Here is a 21,290-nt window from a genome sequence, read left to right as displayed (position 1 = left end):
TAAGAGTTAGGATACACTGAGTTCATGTTTACTTCATAAGTATTTACTTGAATGCTGTAGGCCAAATCAGCACATGGTGCTGAGTTTCACATCTCTATTTATACATCTTCTCGAAAAAATCTCACGAAAACATTTGATTATTTCTGTCAAATTTTTTTTTCTGTTTCTGCCCCTTGACCCATTTCCTGTCACTACCCTCCTTAAGCCCAAGCTGTAAACTCTAGGGGTCCATGTAAATTCCAAGTGGTATGAATTATCTTCCTTTACATCAGTGAGTCCCAGTCATCTATTATAATGATTGCAAAAGTGTTAACAGTCAATAAATGTGTTTACTAGGTGCTACTACGGTTGTAAACTGTTATGTATGCATATGATTATACAAAGTGATTACATAATATTGTATTCTGTGTACATATACATACATACACACACATATATATATATGCATGCATACACACACACACACACGGAGAGAATGTTTGTGTCCTACTAATTTTCTCAGGTCACCATCTGCCTTAGAATGTGAACTCTTATTGGTAGATACCATACAATTATTGGTTCTACATGACAATTGGAAAACTTTGATGGCTCAGAAAGTTTTCAACAGGCATATACAGTTGCTTTACTATTTTATTACCATTACTATTTATAGACATAGAAGTATCATTTACTTAGCATATGTTTAAACTAGTAAAATTGAGTATATTTTAAAATAAATTATTGAGTATAAAATTTCTAATTAATATAATAACTTAATAGAAAAACTGAAAATATAGCTACAGCATCTAGAAAATAGGAAATATGACCAATCTCACTGACATTACAATTTGGTTTTCTTAGTTTCTGTTTATAAAACATTTCTCAAGTCTAATAGTTTTATGTAATTAACAACAATCTAAGGTATATATATTAAATTTATCCATCCAAATTAGCAAATGAGAATCTGGGGAATAATAGAAGACTAATAACCATTGCTATATTTTATTCCAATTATAAATTTAGGATATTTCTAAGATAGCTTCCTGGTTTAGTAACACAAACATAAATGTAACTTCAAACGATGCTGGTATACTTTATTTACTGAGAACCTTTTATTCTGGTACTGTCTCTAAGCTTTCATAATAATATATGACGGATACATCTAAGGGTTTGCATTTATTTTATAGTCTCTTCTAGAGGCATGAGTTTGAGTCCAATTTTTTTTACAAAGTCTTGAAAACTCCCTATATTTATCAGTGTAAAAGTCATAAGCCTTACAGGGCAGTATGGAATACAGCAGAAGAAAAATAAATTTATAAATTGGTAGTAAGTCATGAAGTTTGAAAAGATTCTTGACAGCAAAAGAAATATAGAATAAAGTAGTGTAAATATTTTACATGTAAGCTATCAGTGCTAGAAGCATAAAAACAGTGGAGAGAAAAATTCTTAATACAAAATAACAGTTATTTTGATACATATAATTAATTCTGTCTGTATAGAGTGAGGAAACATGGGAAAGAAATAATTATATAGATTACTTAATTCTCAAAATACAGTTGAATGAAGTAGTTGGAAGCTTAAAATAAACTTCTGTTTCATTTCTGCAGAAGCAAAATGGTTATTTCATAGAGGAAATTACTATGTTCCACATTTTAGAGACTAAATTTCATAAACTGAAATTATTTCAATGGTGCTTGTTTGCCTTGCACATACAAATAAAAATTTACTCACATAAGATAATCTCCTTCAATACAAACACCAATATATAACTGTGCTGTTTTATTCACTGTTACATGTAACCATATTATAGGAACACTGATGTCAAGAAATAAACCTAGATACTTGAATAATTTTAAATATTTTTTTATTGTCAGAAATTTCAACCATCTATAAAAATAGAAAATATTATAAACAACATGCATTTCAAGATTATTTTAAAAGGAATTGCAGGAAACTGGTCATTTTTCATATTTAGTTTTGTGAAAAGATAATGACTTAAAAATATATTTACATTAAAAAATATATATATGTATATATATTTACAATACTATTATTCCACCTAAGTACTAACAACAATTCTTTAATATTGTGAAATATCCAGGGATCAAATCAGGATCCAAAGTAGTCTGCACATGCCATTTGTTTGATATGTCTCTTAGGTTCCCCCTTCAATTGGTATTTTTTATCCCTGATATCTATTTGCTAAAGGAACCAAATACCAAAATTCCTTGTGTGTGGTTTCCCATATTCAAGGTTAGACTAATTGCATTGACAACGCATTTTTTGTTGTTGTTGTTGTTCCCTGTGTATACTGGACATTGGAAGTTCAATGGAGAGGCACAATTCTATCCAGATTTGATTATATTGCAGAAATACTTAAATGGTATTGTGTCCTTCCAGGAGAAGGTATGTAATTCCTGGAATTATCCCTTTTAATGATGTTAGCATTATGTATATACATAGGCAGCTACGTATAAGAACTTATTAAAGATTGTGGAACAGTGGTTTTTGAGTTCTATTATTTCCTCTTTATTTATTGGCTGGGGTATTTGTATTGGGAGAAATTTCCACTCATCAAATATTTGGTTACTCTTGGGTATATCTCTTTTAGCAAACATTTCTTTCCCAAGCATCATTTTTACACATTTTTCCTAGTGTGAAATTTGTGTGATTATTAAGAAAGAAGAACTTGTGAAAGAAATTAAAGTCACGCTTTTTCAAGTTTTCAATTCTAACGAGCCTTAGAAGAAAATTCTCATGTTTAGATGATGTTAGTTGATAGCTAAGAAAGATGTTATTTTAAATAAAACTCAAGTGATTAGTGAAAGAATGTTATTAACTTTGTACTGGATAGTTGGAGAAGAAAGGAGGAAATGTAGGTGGTTATCTAGCCCTGAAATGCAATTATTTTAATTTCCATATCTTGAAAAGACTGTAATACCGTGGTAAGTATCTGATAAATTAGATGTAGTAGTACTTCTTTTTAAAATCAGTGTGATTTCCTCCTTTGTAAAAAGGAATAAAACTCTCCTGATATTAATTAGCACTACATTGTTATACTGTATCTAATGATTGCGTTTTGATATAGTGGATTTTAAAATATACATGTTCAACATGGTGTTTTGGTTGTAATTTTGCTACCAAATAGCTTTGTGACCTAGAAAAAGTCACTTATCATCTCTGGTTCCCAGTTTTGCAATATTTTGGATCTCTTAGTTTCCACTGTATTTCTTTTAGGAAGTAGTGGCAATATATTCTCTCTTATTATTATAATTTGCACATGTCTATGAGTAACTTTCATATTTAAAAAAAATTTATTGTGCAGTGTCTATCAATGGCAATGGGTTTGTTTTGTTTTGTTTCATTATAGATTAAATTTGGGGCAGGAGGAACACAAAATATATCTGAGTATGAAGTTGCAGATATCAGGAACCTCTGTCTCCTTGGAATGTCAGTACTTGCTAAGTTTATTGCTTCTCTATTAAGAAATGACAGTCCCTTATCTATAAATTTGTTTACGGGAGGAAGAGTAAACAACACTAGGCTAAAATACCAGAGTATTTCAAAAAAAGGCTACATAATATTAAAATAAAAAGATCCACAATGCTTTAGTATTAGCTTTCTGTGAATAAATTCCAGTAATGTCTTTGGTATTTCTGAAATGTTTTATTGCTAAATATCTTTTCAGCAAACACTTCTAAAGGCAACTACAAATCCAGTATGTTCTACATTATCCATACATTGCAAATACTAATAAAACATATCACCATTTTGTTATGACATAAATCTTAAATTTAGGAGTAGAAATTAAAAGAACAGGGAAAATGTGGCTAGGTCATACAAATTATGAGGTAGGTAAAATTTATCTAATCTCCTCTGAGAATGCCCTCATGCCCTACTTATAGTCCCTGTACTTCATTTTGAGAAACACTGTTTTAGATTCACCAATTCTTTGCAGAATTATTAATGATACCTTTCAAATATACAGACACTTTAATAATTCAATGAACTAATTAACTAATTGGTGACATAATCAATTAATTATATTTTTACTTTTTAATCATCTGTATTGGAGTTTTCAGAGATAAACCTCATTAATATAATGCTTAACATTCACTAACTATTTAGCATTCATATGCAAATTGCTCTGGTATTTCTGTTATTATTCACATGATTTTTCTTCAAAACTTACATACATAAATTTTCACATTATTAATATCAGAATTATTAGCAGTTACAAATGTAATATTATAACTGATCATCTCTGGAAAAAAAGTGTGAACAACTATAATGTTATAGTTATAACTTGCTGCCTTTATTATAAAGGTGAAGAAATGTTAATGTCATATCTAAAACTTTTCTCAGGTCAAAGTACCTTTACTTCCTTTCTTTTCATTTTAACTATGAACCGCTAAAATTGTATTTTTAAGATAATTTTCAGTCACTTTTGGGTGGTATGCAGTGTGCACTTTACAATTGACTTATAATTGGACTGTGCTGACAATGGAAAATCTTACAAGTATTGAACATGACATTTATGACAGTATTGCTGTCATCTTGGCTTCTTTTATGGAATATGCAGAGAATTATAATTGGGCTAACAAGCCTGGTAGCCTGGCTGCTTTCCAATTATATTAACCAGCCTAGTCTAGTATTAGCTGCCTGAACACACACAGAAACAGACATAGAGCTTTTGTTTTCCCTTCTAGTTTATTTTGGTATCTACCCAATAATCTAAGTAAAATCATCTACCATCATGTAATGTTTGAGAACTTTCAAGAATTCATCTCCATCCCACTGAGAAATGTAAAGATTGCCTTCTTTATTTTTATTTCACTAATTTTTAATAAAAATGATGAATTTTTTTAAAAGATTACTTGTATCTGTTAACACATTTGATACTATTGTCTCAAAAATTTCTAAAGCTTTTGGCAATTTTTCTGTGAATTTGTGCTAAAAATGTTAAGTTATAAGTTTGAATTTTAAGTAAAATTTCTTTTCATGTGAACAATTTAATATGATACATTGAAATATTTTCTTTGAAATTGAGTGAAATAATATTTTTGCATAATCTAAAAATAAGTCAGCTTTGTGTAGTCTTAAAAACAACACAAAAGATGAAAATAATTCCTAATGATTAGAATTCTGAAATCTACTAAAATTCTACCAAGGAATTAAAAACTGAATTTTTAACTGAAAAACAAATATTAAGAAAAGTTAAATGAAACAGCTTGTGGTTTAAAAGATCCAAGGAGGTTGCAATGTAGCAGTCATCTGGAGCACTAGATTCTGTACCTCTGTTTCTCTCCTTTTTTTCTTTTTGCTGGTTTTCTCTTATTTTAGAGCATTTAATATACTTGCATATTTTTATCCAAGCTCTCTCAACACTTCCATTAGCAATATCTAAGGTCTTCATCTTTGTCAGTGGTTTTCTGGATAGAAATATGAAAAAAAAAAAACCCTGAGAATCTGCCCATCAGAAACAAAACACCAGTTCGATATAAAAGGGATATGACACAGGATGTGTATTGCAGCATTGTTAATAGCAGTAAAAAAAAAAAACCAACCAAACAAGAAAACAAACCTAAAAGCAGCCTGATTTTCTATCAATAGGGAAATAGTCCCATATTTCATACACACTATAGAAAAATATACAGCTATTAAAATTAGTGAGTTAGAACTCGATGTATTAACCTGGAAAATGAGGGAAAAGCAGACTGCAAAGAACTGTGTATAGTATGATCCTGTTTATGGAAACAAAATACACAAAGTATATGTTATTGGTTTTTATAAGAATAGCAAAATATATTTTTGTAACATTAGCAAACTGTTAATATTGATTATTTCAGTAGCAGCCTTTGGAGAAGGATGAGCTATTGTTTTTTTTTTGTTTGTTTGTTTGTTTTTTTATCTATGTCACCTCTTATTTTTTGACATTTGTCAATTTGTAATAACAATAAGCAAAAAATGGAAGTATTTAATTCATTAAGTAGGAGCAAAATTTCCTGGTAAAATGAGTTTTAAAGTTTAAGTTTTAATATTAAATATTTTAGGGACTCTAATGGGTGACAAATTTTGCCATGAACTGTTATATCATAGTAACAATATCACAAAAACATCTGGTAGTTTAATTTTGGGTCTTTGCTTTTTAAAAGAAAGTAAGTTTACATTATATTCATAACAGTATTGTGAACATTCTCCCTCTCCAACCACTTACCTTCATTTTAAAGCTGTGGAATAAACAGAGTTTGAATGGGTTTTTGTAAGGATTTAAGCAAGGTTTCTTGAAATAATTTTGCTTTTACTTAATAAGTTTTTATTTGAAAAAATTTATTATTTAAAAGATATGATGTACATTTTTTATGAGCTAGCAGAAGATAAATAAAAGATAGTGTTTGTGATTGTGGATAAAAATGAAATTCTGTATGAGTAGTCTGGCATGTATCTAGACTTGCTAGAAATTTTTCTTTAGCTCTAAATAACTTGAAAGAAGAAAGTGTAAATTAAAAGTTTCCATTTTCAGTTCATAAACACTCAGTGTAAAATCTAAATTAAACTTCACTGGGGTCAGTATGCAGGCTAGAGACTGCCTATTTCCCAGTTAGGGGATGGTGCTCTTCATCTTTGACATCACTTAGAGAATGAAAAAGCACACCTTCCTCTGTCAATCTTCCTTTTTAAATATTTAAATCAAAATAGAACATATTACTTCAAAATGTTTGGGGTATCTAATTATGCATTTTGTCTAGAAGTTTTCCTTTGAGTAAAGAATTCTCCTGTCAGGACTGTTCTAATTTCCTCATTCAGTTTACTTCTGACCCAAAGTGTTTACCAATAAATATAATAAACTTAAATTTCTACTTCTTAATGAAAGTAATGACATTTAAAGTAGTGGATTTTTCTAGTTTCATAGCTATGTGATCAACCAAGTACCAAATAGCTGAAGTTTAATGACTCATGCAATTTTGATTTGGCTTTATAGACCTGATATTCGCAATCCAGTTGGTGACTCGGTGCCATAAATACCAATAGTGTAAGGTAGTATCTTAGAGCACAGATTTTAGGTTCAGACACACCTAGGATCAAATCCCAAATTTGCTTATTTCCAGCTGTCCCATAGTCAGCAAGTAATGCAACTTTTCTAAGTTCCAGTTTTCACATCTGTGAGGCAATGATAACAAAACTTACTTCTTGAGGTGGTTAAGTGGAAGATGTGTGGAAAGTACTCAACTCTCTCTGGCATTTAAGTAAGCACTCAGTAAATGCAAGTGGACGGCCCTTGTGATTTATCCAAACATTATGGATTACATTTTAATTGTTAAATAAAATGAAATATATTTAAACTATATATTAGTATTTTTAATTGAATTATTAACTAAAGTTTAGAGTTAAAAAAGACAAAGAGAAAGAAAGATACACAGTTCTTAAAAAGAATTTTGTGCCTTGTGGTGTTTGGCATTTGCACTCTGTGGCTCCTGTCTGTTTTACTCTTTCTTTTTCAAAGACTTTAATCGTATACTAACAAAATATAACCAATTGTCATTTACTTTGTTACAAGTCCTATTCATTTAAAGTGCATTGATGGTGTAATCATAAACGTATCATTTTAGACTTTAACTAATAGTGATAACATATCTCTTTTACTTATTAGAGACTCTGCCTCATAATCTAATATGTTTGTTCTCTTCTCTTGTGCAATCTTGGTACCAGCGGCTGCTTCAAAGAATAAAGTTAAAGGTGAGCTATTGTCCATTCTGCATGATTTACCATGATTGTTTTCTGCTTAGTCTTGTGCGTCCTCTTAAAAGATAGAGCTAGTTCTGTTCGTGATAATACCAGTTCAGTGTGTAGATATTAGTTGTAAATTTCTACAAATACAAATATATATCATTTTAATTATTCAGTTTCTGATATATCTCTGTTTCCTTGATTATTTGTGAGTGTATTTTCTTGTTTTATTTCCCACTTTATTCCAAGTGGAATAAGGTGCTTTTATGCCTAACATTTTGCCTGTTGACCTTAGTTTCCTTGATAAAATTCTGAACTGGAAAAAAATACAGCATAAAATAAAGCTGATGGAAAGTCTCAAAATTGAACATGCCTTCATAGAATTATGTGAAAAGAAAATTTTATCCTTTATTAAACTCCAGTTTCTATTTATGGCTTTTTTTTTAATCCATTTCCTAGTTGTATTAAGTTTCACTTGCTAGAATCCTGAAAATACATTTTCATGAGACAGGATGTGCTTGTCTAATGCCAGAATGCCTCCCTGAAAGAAAAAGACTTTTAGCTTGATGTGTCAAAGTCTTTATGGTTTTTAAAAGAATTCAAACGTGTGTGTGTGTGTGTGTGTGTATGTGTATGATGTGTATATATATATGATATCTATGATAGTGTCATAGGTTTATAGTTTATGTGTTTGAATTTCATGTTCTCTAGAACAATCTATATATTTTTAAATGTTTTCTCCTTATATAGCAAATATATATATACATATTTTTCTCTTTCATTTATTTTTATACAGCAACACTGTAATAACCTTATTGGTCATATATCTGTTATCTTCAGTTTCCTCATCTACAGAGTGTGAAAAACAATAAATAATTCAAAAGGTTGTTGTGAGGGTTAAATAAAATATGTAAAACAACAAGTAAACTTCCTGCCCTGTCTAATATCTTCATCTGTGTGCTCAGGAGAAATAACCAGGTGGTTTTGTCTTTCTCCATTTCTCATATTCAGTTCTACCACAAGGCCACCCTTCTCTGTTATTCCTTCCCCTCCAGCCCTGCCCTCCCCCAGGTTGTAGTTTTACAGCTAGTTTTAACACTATACATAGATTTATGTTTGGAGTGTTAACTGATCCCTTTTTATAAGGCTAAACATTTAATGTGCAACTACTATTTTCCTAGGAATGTATTTGTTTTATAAAACACTAAAAATATAAAAGATGAGATGGCAAATTTCTTGTTACCCTTTGTTTAATCCTCCACACTTAGCCTATACTCTTTTTCAATAAATGTGCTAGAATTAGCCAATTTTTGCCAGTAACTTTCTGTCTGTGGACAAAAGAAATACACTCATGAAACAATTAAGAAATTACTTGACAATGAGTATATATTTATGAAATATATTTACATAATAAAAGATTAAGATGTACAGTTTTAAGAATGAAAAATTAAGAACAGTGTACAATATAATGTGTTAATTGTGGGATATAGAACTTGAGTGTAAAGGGAGTTAGCAAGATTTACATATTGAGGTTGGAGTCCTTGTTCTCACAGAATGCTTTATGTGGCAGGTGGGGCTTGAACTGATTGCTGAAGGATGGGTAGTGTATATAGAAAAAAGTAGTACATAGAAAAAGGAATTTGAAAGCATAAGTAAAGGTATAGAAGCAGGAATGAATATAGTTTATTTCATATAGTGAGGGCACCTTTTAAAAGAAGAAGACCTGTGTTTTATGAGAGTGGAGGAAGTTAAATTTGTTGATGGACTGATCATGAGTCGTTACTGCATTTGATTACATAAAACCTCTCATAATAATCACATCTGTGTTCACTTTATAATTCTTGAAAACGATGGACAATAATTCAAATTACAATATACAGGTTACAAAGTATTAGTACAGGAAATCAATTCACCACTGAAGGATTATAGCCGTACATTATATTATAGGTGTCTGCAAAATCACATCAGGACTCAAGCTGACTAGGATTTTGCAATACAAGCATGTTTATGTGTCCGATTTAGGATGCCCACGTTGCCATCCCTGTTGTTCCACAACTATCCATTTTATTTGAATCTCTTTTTTTTCACTTGTGTACAAGCCTGCAGGGGGCTTTAGGACACAGTTCACCCTATGCCTGTATTTTTGCATCTACAAGGTGTTATAGAGACAAGAAATGACACTTTCTAAAATCAGCTATGCCTCAAGTAGAAATTGAAATTTTATTTCTAATGACTGAGACGGATGTATATTATGTAGACAATAGAGAGAAGTACCCAATGCTTTTATTGTCCAATTTCTATGTCAAGGCAAATGGTCTTCAAACAGGAAAAAAACAAAAATAAATGGAAAAAAAATGTGGGTAAGAGGAAAATAAAACCCAAGATAATATAAGAACAGATTGCTTAAAAATACTAAATTTCTCCTGGACCAAATAAAGTACATCCCAGGGAACCTGGGGAAGTTTTGTAGAGGATAACAGCTCATTCATTTATGTTTATGGAATCATGCAAATGTAGGGAGCTTCTGCAATATTGGAGAGAGGTATGTGCTGCGATATTTGTTAAGGAGAAAGGATTACATTCGAGAAACCATAGACTGGTAAATTTGACATTACCTTCCCAGTAAAATTATTAAACTCTTAAACAATTTGTGAGTGCTTAGATTAAAAGTATTCTCTAGGAGTTAGTTAGCAGTTACTAGTAATGGCATAGAAAATTACCCTAATTTTCTCCCTCTCTTTTTTTAAAAATATTGATTATTACACCAGTGTCCAAGGGCAATATATAAACATGTACTATTTGAATTTCATCAAATCATGTAGTAACTCATTCCTTATTTTGTAGAAACTGTCCTTCTGAAGTTTGCCAATTATTCTTCAGTGGTCAAATCAAATGGTGGTTCCCCAATCCTCAAATTACTTGTTTTTCTGCTGAATATAATGTTTCTTTTGATTTTCCACTTCCCTTGTTTCAGTGTCTCTGTTACAGGTTTCATTTCCTTTTAACTCCTCTTTGCCTCTTTCTTACCCTCTCCTCTCCTATCTTGTTCTGGAATATAGGTTTCATTCAGGTTAATCTTTGATCCCTAAAGAGATCACTTCTCACAGTGTTGCAGCCCTCCACTTCCTTTTTTGAGAGATGAACTTCACTTCCTACAAAATTTTAAAAGCAGCCATTTTGTGCATTATTGAGTACCCACAATGAACCTCCCTCACCATTACTGAATGTTAAGAGAAAGACAAATGATTTGATCAAATTCGTCCCCTAGAAACTTAAAACTGAGAAGAGAGAAAGGAGCAACAGGAAGGAGGAGAGATAGGAAATAAATTTCGTTACACTTTGTGGCTGTGAATTTCATATGTAGACTGAGTAGGAAGATGAATTAAGACTGAGAAATAAGAGAAGAATGAGCAGGAATGTAAAAGAGTAAGAGGTTAAGAGAGTGCCCTCATGGTGCTTAAGTCCCTTGTTCTAACAGAAGGTTCTCTTATATCCTTGCCCTTTGGATCTTTGACACAGCTGTCTTTTCATTAAGTTTTCTAGATAGGTTTCTCTTGCTTGTAATAAAAAAGAGAACTGATTAGGGCTTCCCTGGTGGCGCAGTGGTTGAGAGTCCGCCTGCTGATGCAGGGGACGCGGGTTCGTGCCCCGGTCCGGGAAGATCCCACATGCCGTGGAGCGGCTGGGCCCGTGAGCCATGGCCACTGAGCCTGTGTGTCCGGGGCCTGTGCTCCACAACGGAAGATGCCACAACAGTGAGAGGCCTGCGTACTGCAAAAAAAAAAAAAAAGAGAGAGAGAACTGATTAATATAATTGTTTCCTTTCTCTAAACTTTTCTGAGTTCATTTCAGTTATGACTTTTCTGGACTTGCTCTTACTACTAAGCTTGTATCTGACATTCCTGGCACCCTGCTGAACATTTCTAACTGAATATTAAAAACTGAAACTCTTATTTTTCTTTGTAAATCTGAGCTCTCAGGGTTTGTTATGTCTTCTCTTGAACAAATATTTACCTAATTTCTTAGTTTAAAAGATTGGAAATATCTTTAACTCCTCCATCTTAATGGCACCCATAACCAGTCAATTATCAAATTGTCCTAATTTTATGGGAATAAAATTATTGTCCTAATTATGTCCTAATTTTACTATGGGAATAGAAGCATTTCCATGGATCCCTCTTCTTCAAATCACTCATTCCTCAGAGCTTGCCTGAAGTAGTTCTAACTTGTCTTCTGATTGAATTCTCAACACTCTACAATCTATCCTACCTTCATACAACACAGTGAATTCATATATCTACACTCTATAATCTATCCTAAATTCAGATATCCATAAGATCATCAATGCTTTGCCACTTAGAGATAGAGAAAAAGGTAACCTAGAGTATTCCTAAAATTTCTTTGTATAAAGTGATTTTATTTCACTCTATTACAAATATATAGACTAAATGTATCTTACTGATTAATATTGTTCAAGAATCATACACAATTTCTAAATAGTTTTAATGTAGTAAATATATTTTTATTGTTCAATCTGATTTGTAGGCTTTATTATTTATTCAAAATTTGACAACTATGATAGAGATAACATTTTATGCCATTTCTAGAATACCAGCCTTTAGCTACTCCTTTCAATCAGATGATCATAATTTAGTGCTCAAGTAAAAATTAACACAATTATTCTCACATTATATAAGAATTTAAAGATAATACAGGACACTCAGCAGTCTAAACTGAGATATATGTGGTATGAGAAGAATCGATATTTCAGTTTACTGTATTTAAGTAATAGTCATACATAATATCATTAAATAACTTATTTTTTTAGGTATAAATATTAAAAGTCTGCTGTTCAACCAAAATATGAAATTTAGTATACCAGGTTTCCCATCATGTTACATCTTTTAAGGGTGAATCGAAAGGCACATAAGAAATTGAAATTGAGGCATTCCTTCAAACTGTTCTGAGATTTTATCTTAAGTGGGGCACTGATGTTTCAGTTTATACTATATAATATACACTGTATATTAAGAAATTCCATTCTGTAGTCAGAACTGCATGGGTCAAATCCTGTTTTTCAACTTTCTTGATTTGAACACCTGGATAATTTGATTATGTTCACTCAACATTCAGCTGTAGTGACATTTATATGTGATAATGTGTAAAAGGATATTAACCTAACGGATGGCACATAGTAAACACTCAGTAAATTTTATCTATTATTATTGTTCTTGTCATCATTACTATTATTTAAATAATGTCTGTAGAAAATAAAATGAAAAACCATGTAGTTAAAGACAAGTCCCAGAACTAAAACTTTTCTGTGAGTATGAACTGTATTTCATCTTCATGGTGGCATTCATATGTTTATATTTATTCTAACATTAAAATAAACACATATAATTTAATGTGAAGGATCCACTATATATATGTATTTTTTTCTTTCTTCACATTTAAATATTAAAATCCAAAATGTATAAATGGTATCATTAAAGAATTTAAACTCAATATCAAAAGAAAGAGAAAAATTAGAAAAACTGTGTCAGATAGAGGTTTATATAGTACTTAAAATGTAAAAATTACTTGCTTTTATTATCAGTGAAGAAATTGAGGAATAAGGCTATATATAACTTTTGTGGAACACATCCCTTAACTCCTTTTCTTGAAGCTATGTTTGGATTTTAATTTTAAAAATGTAAGGAATTATTCAAACTCTTGCATTAATAGCTATAAAATCTTCATCAAAAATAACTTGAGACAACTATTGGAGCTTATGTTTGTTTATCCCACATTAGGCTCAGCTAAGGAAATATGTTGGGAATGTTAGAAATATGTAAGGGAATTTAAAAGCATGGTATGTTTCTATAACATATTCACTAAGGGTTCTAGGTGAAAGGCCCTGAGATGGTACCTTTTAGAAGATTAAGATAGCTTTCTTTTTTTTTAAATTTATTTTATTGAAGTATAGTTGATTTACAATGTTGTGTTAATTCCCACTGTATAGCAAAGTGATTCAGTTATACATATATATCCATTCTTTTTCATATTCTTTTCCATATGGTTTATCACAGGATATTGAATATAGTTAACTGTGCTATACAGTAGGACCTTATTGTTCATTCATTTTATATATAATAGTTTGCATCTGCTAATCCCAAACTCCCAGTCAATTTCTCCCCCACCCCCCTTCCCACTTGGCAACCAGAAGTCTGTTCTCTATGTCTGAGTGTCTGTTTCTGTCTTGTAGATAAGTTCATTTGTGCCATATTTTAGATTCCACATGTAGTGATATCATACGGTATATGGCTTTCTCTTTCTTACTTACTTCACTTAGTATAATAACGCCTAGGTTCATCCATGCTGCTGCAAATGGCATTATTTCATTCTTTTTTATGGCTGAGTAGTATTCCATTTTGTGTGTGTGTGTGTGTGTGTGTGTGTTTGTGTGCACCACATCTTCTTTATCCATTCATCTGTCAATGGACATTTAGGTTGTTTCCATGTCTTGGCTATTGTAAATACTGCTGCAATGAACACTGGGGTGCATGTATCTTTTAGAATTAGCGCTTTCTACAGGTATATGCCCAGGAGTGGCATTGCAGGATCATATGGCAACTGTATTTTTGGTTTTTTGAGGAACTATTCTTCATAGTGGCTGCACCAGTTTACATTCCAATCAACAGTGTATGAAGGTTTCCTTTTCTCCGCACCCTCTACAACATTTGTTATTTGTGAACTTTTTAAAATTTTTTTTAACATTTTTATTGGAGTATAATTGCTTTACAATGGGGTGTTAGTTTCTGCTTTATAACAAAGTGAATCAGTTATACATATACATACGTTCCCATATCACTTCCCTCTGCATCTCCCTCCCTCCAACCCTCCTTATCCCACCCTTCTAGGTGGTCACAAAGCACTAAGCTGATCTCCCTGTGATATGCGGCTGCTTTGCACTAGCTATCTATTTTACGTTTGGTAGTGTATGTATGTCCATGCCACTCTCTCACTTTGTCACAGCTTACCCTTCCCCCTCCCCATATCCTCAAGTCCATTCTCTAGTAGGTCTGTGTCTTTATTCACGTCTTACCCCTAAGTTCTTCATGACATTTTTTTCTTAGATTCCTTAGACAAATGGTATTTATCTTTCTCTTTCTAACTTACTTCACTCTGTATGACAGACTCTAGGTCCATCCACCTCACTACAAATAACTCAATTTCATTTCTATCTATGGCAGAGTAATATTCCATTGTATATATGTGCCACATCTTCTTTATCCATTAATCCAATGATGGACACTTAGGTTGCTTCCATCTCCTGGCTATTGTAAATAGAGCTGCAATGAACATTTTGGTACATGACTCTTTTTGAATTATGGTTTTCTCAGGGTATATGCCCAGTAGTGGGATTTCTGGGTCATATGGTAGTTCTATTTGCACTTTTCTAAGGAACCTCCATACTGTTCCCCATAGTGGTTGTACCAATTCACATTCCCACCAGCAGTTCAAGAGTGTTCCCTTTTTTCCAGACCCTCTCCAGCATTTATTGTTTCTAGATTTTTTGATGATGCCCATTCAGACCGGTGTGAGATGATATCTCATTGTAGTTTTTATTTGCATTTCTCTAATGATTAATGACGTTGAGCATTCTTTCATGTGTTTGTTGGCAATCTGTATATCTTCTTTGGAGAAATGTCTGTTTAGGTCTTTTGCCCATTTTTGGATTGGGTTGTTTTTTTTTTTGTTATTGAGCTGCATAAGCTGCTTGTAAATTTTGGAGATTAATCCTTTGTCAGTTGCTTAATTTGCAAATATTTTCTCCCATTCTGAGGGTTGTCTTTTCATCTGGTTTATGGTTTCCTTTGCTGTGCAAAAGCTTTTAAGTTTCATTAGGTCCCATTTTTTTATTTTGTTTTTATTTCCATTTCTCTAGGAGGTGGGTCAAAAAGGATCTTTCTGTGATTTATGTCATAAAGTGTTCTGCCTATGTCTTCCTCTAAGAGTTTGATAGTTTCTGGCCTTACATTTAGGGCTTTAATCCATTTTGAGCTTATTTTTGTGTATGGTGTTAGGGAGTGTTCTAATCTCATACTTTTACATGTCCCTGTCCAGTTTTCCCAGCACCACTTATTGAAGAGGCTGTCCTTTCTCCACTGTACATTCCTGCCTCCTTTATCAAAGATAAGGTGATCATATGTGTGTGGGTTTATCTCTGGGCTTTCTAACCTGTTCCATTGATCTATATTTCTGTTTTTGTACCAGTACCATACTGTCTTGATTACTGTAGCTTTGTACTATAGTGCGAAGTCAGGGAGCCTGAATCCTCCAGCTCAATTTTTCGTACTCAAGATTGCTTTGGCTATTCGGGGTCTTCTGTGTTTCCATAAAAATTGTGAAATTTTCTGTTCTACTTCTGTGAAAAATGCCAGTGGTAGTTTGATAGAGATTTCATTGACTCTATAGATTGCTTTGGGTAGTAGAGTCATTTTCACAATGTTGATTCTTCCAATCCAAGAACATGGTATATCTCTCCATCTATTTGTATCATCTTTAATTTCTTTCATCAGTGTCTTATAATTTTCTCCATACAGGTCTTTTGTCTCCTTAGGTAGGTTTATTCCTAGATGTTTTATTCTTTTTGTTGCAATGGTAAATGGGAGTGTTTTCTTAATTTCACTTTCAGATTTTTCATCATTAGTGTATAGGAATGCCAGAGATTTCTGTGCATTAATTTTCTATCCTACTACTTTACTGAACTCATTGATTAGATCTAGTAGTTTTCTGGTAGCATCTTTAGGATTCTCTATGTATAGTATCATGTCATCTGCAAACAGTGACAGCTTTACTTCTTCTTTTCCAATTTGGATTCCTTTTATTTCCTTTTCTTCTCTGATTGCTGTGGCTAAAACTTCCAAAATGATGTTGAATAAGAGTGGTGAGACTGGGCAAACTTGTCTTGTTCCTCATCTTACTGGAAATGGTTTCAGTTTTTCACCATTGAGGATGATGTTGGCTGTGGGTTTGTCATATATGGCGTTTATTATGTTGAGGAAAGTTCCCTCTGTGCCTACTTTCTGCAGGGTTTTTATCATAAATGAGTGTTGAATTTTGTCGAAAGCTTTCTCTGCATCTATTGAGATGATCATATGGTTATTTGATTCAATTTGTTAATATGGTGTATCATGTCGATTGATTTGCATATATTGAAGAATCCTTGCATTCCTGGAATAAACCCCAGTTGATCATGGTGTATGATCCTTTTAATGTGCTGTTGGATTCTGTTTGCTAGTATTTTGTTGAGGATTTTTGCATCTATGTTCATCCGTGATATTGGCCTGTAGTTTCCTTTCTTTCTTTCTTTCTTTCTTTCTTTCTTTCTTTCTTTCTTTCAGGGCGATGGTGGCCTCGTAGAATGAGTTTGGGAGTATTCCTCCCTCTGCTATATTTTGGAAGAGTTTGAGAAGGATAGGTGTTAGCTCTTCTCTAAATGTTTGATAGAATTCTCCTGTGAAGCCATCTGGTCCTGGGCTTTTGTTTGTTGGAAGGTTTTTAATCACAGTTTCAGTTTCAGTGCTTGTGATTGGTCAGTTCATATTTTCTGTTTCTTCCTGATTCAGTCTTGGCACATTGTGCATTTCTAAGAACTTGTCCATTTCTTCCAGGTTGTCCATTTTATTGGCATAGTGTTGCTTGTAGTAATCTCTCATGATCTTTTGTATTTCTGCAGTGTCAGTTGTTACTTCTCCTTTTTCATTTCTAATTCTATTGATTTGAGTCTTCTCCCTTTTTTTCTTGATTAGTCTGGATAATGGTTTATCAATATTGTTTATCTTCTCAGAGAACCAGCTTTTAGTTTTAATAGCAAACGATCTTTGCTATCATTTCCTTCCATTTTTTTCATTTATTTCTGATCTGATATTTATGATTTCTTTCCTTCTTCTAACATAGGGGTTTTTTGTTCTTCTTTCTCTAATTGCTCTAGGTGCAAGATTAGTTTGTTTATTTGAAATGTTTCCTGTTTCTTAAGGTAGGATTGTATTGCTGTAAACTTCCCTCTTAGAACTGCTTTTTCTGCATCCCATAGGTTTTGGGTTGTCATGTCTCCATTGTCATATGTTTTTAGGTATTTTTTGATTTCCCCTTTGATTTCTTCAGTAATCACTTCGTTATAAAGTAGTGCATTGTTTAGCCTCCATGTGTTTGTATTTTTTACAGATCTTTTCCTGTAAGTGATATCTAGTCTCATAGCGTTGTTGTCGGAAAAGATACTTGATACAATTTCAATTTTCTTAAATTTACCAAGGCTTGATTTGTGACCCAAGATATGATCTATCCTGGAGAATGTTCCATGAGCACTTGAGAAAAATGTGTATTCTCTTGTTTTTGGATGGAATAACCTATAAATATCATTTAAGTCCATCTTGTTTAATGTATCATTTAAAGCTTGTGTTTCCTTATTTATTTTCATTTTGGATGATCTGTCCATTGGTGAAAGTGGAGTGTTAAAGTCCCCTACTATGAATGTGTTACTGTCGATTTCCCCTTTTATGGCTGTTAGTATTTGCATTATGTATTGAAGTGCTCCTATGTTGGGTGCATAAATATTTACAATTGTTATATCTTCTTCTTGGATCGATCCCTTGATCATTATGTAGTGTCCTTCTTTGTCTCTTGTAATAGTCTTTATTTTAACGTCTATTTTGTCTGATATGAGAATTGCTACTCCAGCTTTCTTTTGATTTCCATTTGCATGGAATATCTTTTTCCATCCCCTCACTTTCAGTCTGTATGTGTCCCTAGGTCTGAAGTGGGTCTCTTTTAGACAGCATATATATGGGTCTTGTTTTTTTTTATTCATTCAACCAGTCTGTGTCTTTTGGTGGGAGTATTTAATCCATTTACCTTTAAGGTAATTTTTGATATGTATATTCCTATTACCATTTTCTTAATTGTTTTTGGTTTGTTATTGTATGTCTTTGCCTTCTCTTGTGTTTCTTGCCTAGAGAAATACCTTTAGCATTTTTTGTAAAGCTGGTTTGGTGGTGCTGAACTCTCTCATCTTTTCCTTGTCTGTAAAGGTTTTAATTTCTCTATCAAATCTGAATGAGATCCTTGCTGGTTAGAGTAATTTTGGTTGTAGGTTTTTCTTCTTCATCACTTTAAATATGTCCTGCCACTCCCTTTTGGCTTGTAGAGTTTCTGCTGAGAGATCAGCTGTTAACCTTATGGGGATTCCCTTGTGTGTTATTTGTTGTTTTTCCCTTGCTGCTTTTAATATTTTTTCTCTGTATTTAATTTTTGATAGTTTGATTAATATGTGTCTTGGCATGTTTCTCCTTGGATTTATTCTGTATGGGACTCTCTGTGCTTCCTGGACTCGATTAACTATTTCCTTTCCCATTTTAGGGAAGTTTTCAACTATAATCTCTTTAAATATTTTCTCAGTCCCTTTCTTTTTCTCTTCTTCTTCTGGGACCCCTATAATTCGAATGTTGATGCGTTTAATGTTGTCCCAGAGGTCTCTGAGACTGTCCTCAGTTCTTTTCATTCTTTTTTCTTTATTCTGCTCTCCAAGAGGTATTTCCACTATTTTATCTTCCAGTTAACTTATCCGTTCTTCTGCCTCAGTTATTCTGCTATTGATCCCTTCTAGAGTATTTTTCATTTCATTTATTGTGTTTTTCATCATTGTTTGTTTCCTCTTTAGTTCTTCTAGGTCCTTGTTAAATGTTTCTTGCATTTTCTCTATTCTATTTCCAAGATTTTGGATCATCTTTGCTATCATTATTCTGAATTCTTTTTTAGGTAGACTTCCTGTTTCTTCTTCATTTGTTAGGTCTGGTCGGTTTTTATCTTGCTTCTTCATCTGCTGTGTGTTTTTCTGTCTTCTCATTTTGCTTATCTTACTGTGTTTGGGGTCTCCTTTATGCAGGCTGCAGGTTTGTAGTTCCCCTTGTTTTTGGTGTCTGTCCCCAGTGGCTAAAGTTGCTTCAGTGGGTTATGTAGGCTTCCTGGTGGAGGGGACTAGTGCCTGTGTTCTGGTGGATGAGGCTGGATCTTATATTTCTGGTGGGCAGGTCCATGTCTGTTGGTATGTTTTGTGGTGTCTGTGTCCTTATTATGACTTTAGGCAGCCTCTTTCCTAATGGGTGGGGTTGTGTTCCTGTCTTGCTAGTTGTTTGGCATAGGGTGCCCAGCACTGTACCTTGCTTGTCATTGAGTGAAGCTGGGTGTTGGTGTTGAGATGGAGAACTCTGGGAGATTTTTGCCATTTGTTTTATGTGGACCTGGGAGGTCTCTTGTGGACCAGAGTCCTGAAGTTGGCTCTCCCACGTCTGAGGCACAGCACTGACTCCTGGCTGCAGCACCAAGAGCCTTTCATCCACATGGCTCAGAATAAAAGGGAGAAAAAGTAGAAAGAAAGAGGGTAAAATAAAATAAAGTTATTAAAATAAAAAATAAGTATTAAAAAATATTTAATAAAAACCAAAAACCAAACAAACAAAAAACCCATACAGACAGAACCCTAGGACAAATGTGAAAGCAAAGCTCTACAGACAAAATCTCTCACAGAAGCATACACATACACACTCACAAAAAGAGGAAAAGGGGAAAAAATAATATATCTTGCTCTCAAAGTCCACCTCCTCAATTTGGGATGATTCGTTGTCTATTCAGGTATTCCACCGATGCAGGGTACATCAAGTTGATTGTGGAGATTTAATCCGCTGCCCCTGAGGCTGCTGGTAGAAATTTCCCTTTCTCTTCTTTGTTCGCACATCTCCCGGGATTCAGCCTTGGGTTTGGCCCCACCTCTGCATGTAGGTCGCTGGAGGGTGTCTGTTCTTCACTCAGACAGGATGGGGTTAAAGGAGCAGCTGATTAGGAGGCTCTGGCTCACTCAGGCCGGGGGGTGGGGGGGTTGTTGGGGGAGGGAGGTGGACGGAGTGCGGGGCCAGCCTGCGGCAGCAGAGACCAACATGACTTTGCACCAGCCTGATGCACGCCTTTCCTTCTCTCGGGGAGGTTGTCCCTGGATCATGGGACCCTGGCAGTGGCGGGCTGCACAGGCTCCCAGGAGGGGAGGTGTGAATAGTGACCTGTGGTTGCATACAGGCATCTTGGTGGCGGCAGCAGCGGCCTTAGCGTCTCATGCCCGTCTCTGTGGTCCGCACTGATAGCCGCAGCTAACGCTCATCTCTGGAGCTCCTTTAAGCAGCGCTCTTAATCCCCTCTCCTTACACACCAGGAAACAGAGAGGGAAGAAAAAGTCTCTTGCCTCTTCAGCAGGTCCAGACTTTTTCTCGGACTCCCTCCCGGCTAGCCATGGTGCACTAACCCCTTCAGGTTGTGTTCACACCGCCAGTCCTCTCCCTGCAATCAGACTGATCCAACCAAAGCCCTCAGCTCCCAGCCCCCACCCGTTCCGGCGGGTGAGCAGACAAGCCTCTCGGGCTGGTGAGTGCTGGTCAGCACCGATCCTTTGTGCGGGAATCTCTCCGCTTTGCCGTCCGCACCCCTGTTGCTGTGCTCTCCTCCACTGCTCTGAAGCTTCCCCCCTCCTCCACAAACAGTCTACGTCCTCA

The 21,290-nt window shown here is 33.9% G+C and overlaps 1 protein-coding gene across 7 annotated transcripts in view; it reads left to right on the top strand.

The window, feature by feature from the left end:
• CADM2 (cell adhesion molecule 2) overlaps window positions 1-21,290 on the top strand; it is a gene marked incomplete at both ends in the record, with an annotated part of 1,071,386 nt that overhangs the window by 752,842 nt on the left and 297,254 nt on the right. For 5 of the 7 annotated variants that reach the window (XM_079704579.1, XM_079704580.1, XM_079704578.1 and 2 more), the window contains one exon: window positions 7,690-7,716. The exons of the other annotated variants lie outside the window; for them this stretch is intronic. In XM_079704579.1, the coding sequence (XP_079560705.1) occupies window positions 7,690-7,716 (27 nt within the window). The remainder of the gene's footprint in view (window positions 1-7,689; window positions 7,717-21,290) is intronic. 7 annotated transcript variants of the gene reach the window in all.

The sequence above is a fragment of the Hyperoodon ampullatus genome (assembly GCF_949752795.1).
Source record: "Hyperoodon ampullatus genome assembly, chromosome: 5".
Classification (NCBI taxonomy): Eukaryota; Metazoa; Chordata; class Mammalia; order Artiodactyla; family Ziphiidae; genus Hyperoodon; species Hyperoodon ampullatus.
Note: the sequence above shows the minus strand (reverse complement) of the source record. Positions and strands in the feature narration are given on the sequence as shown.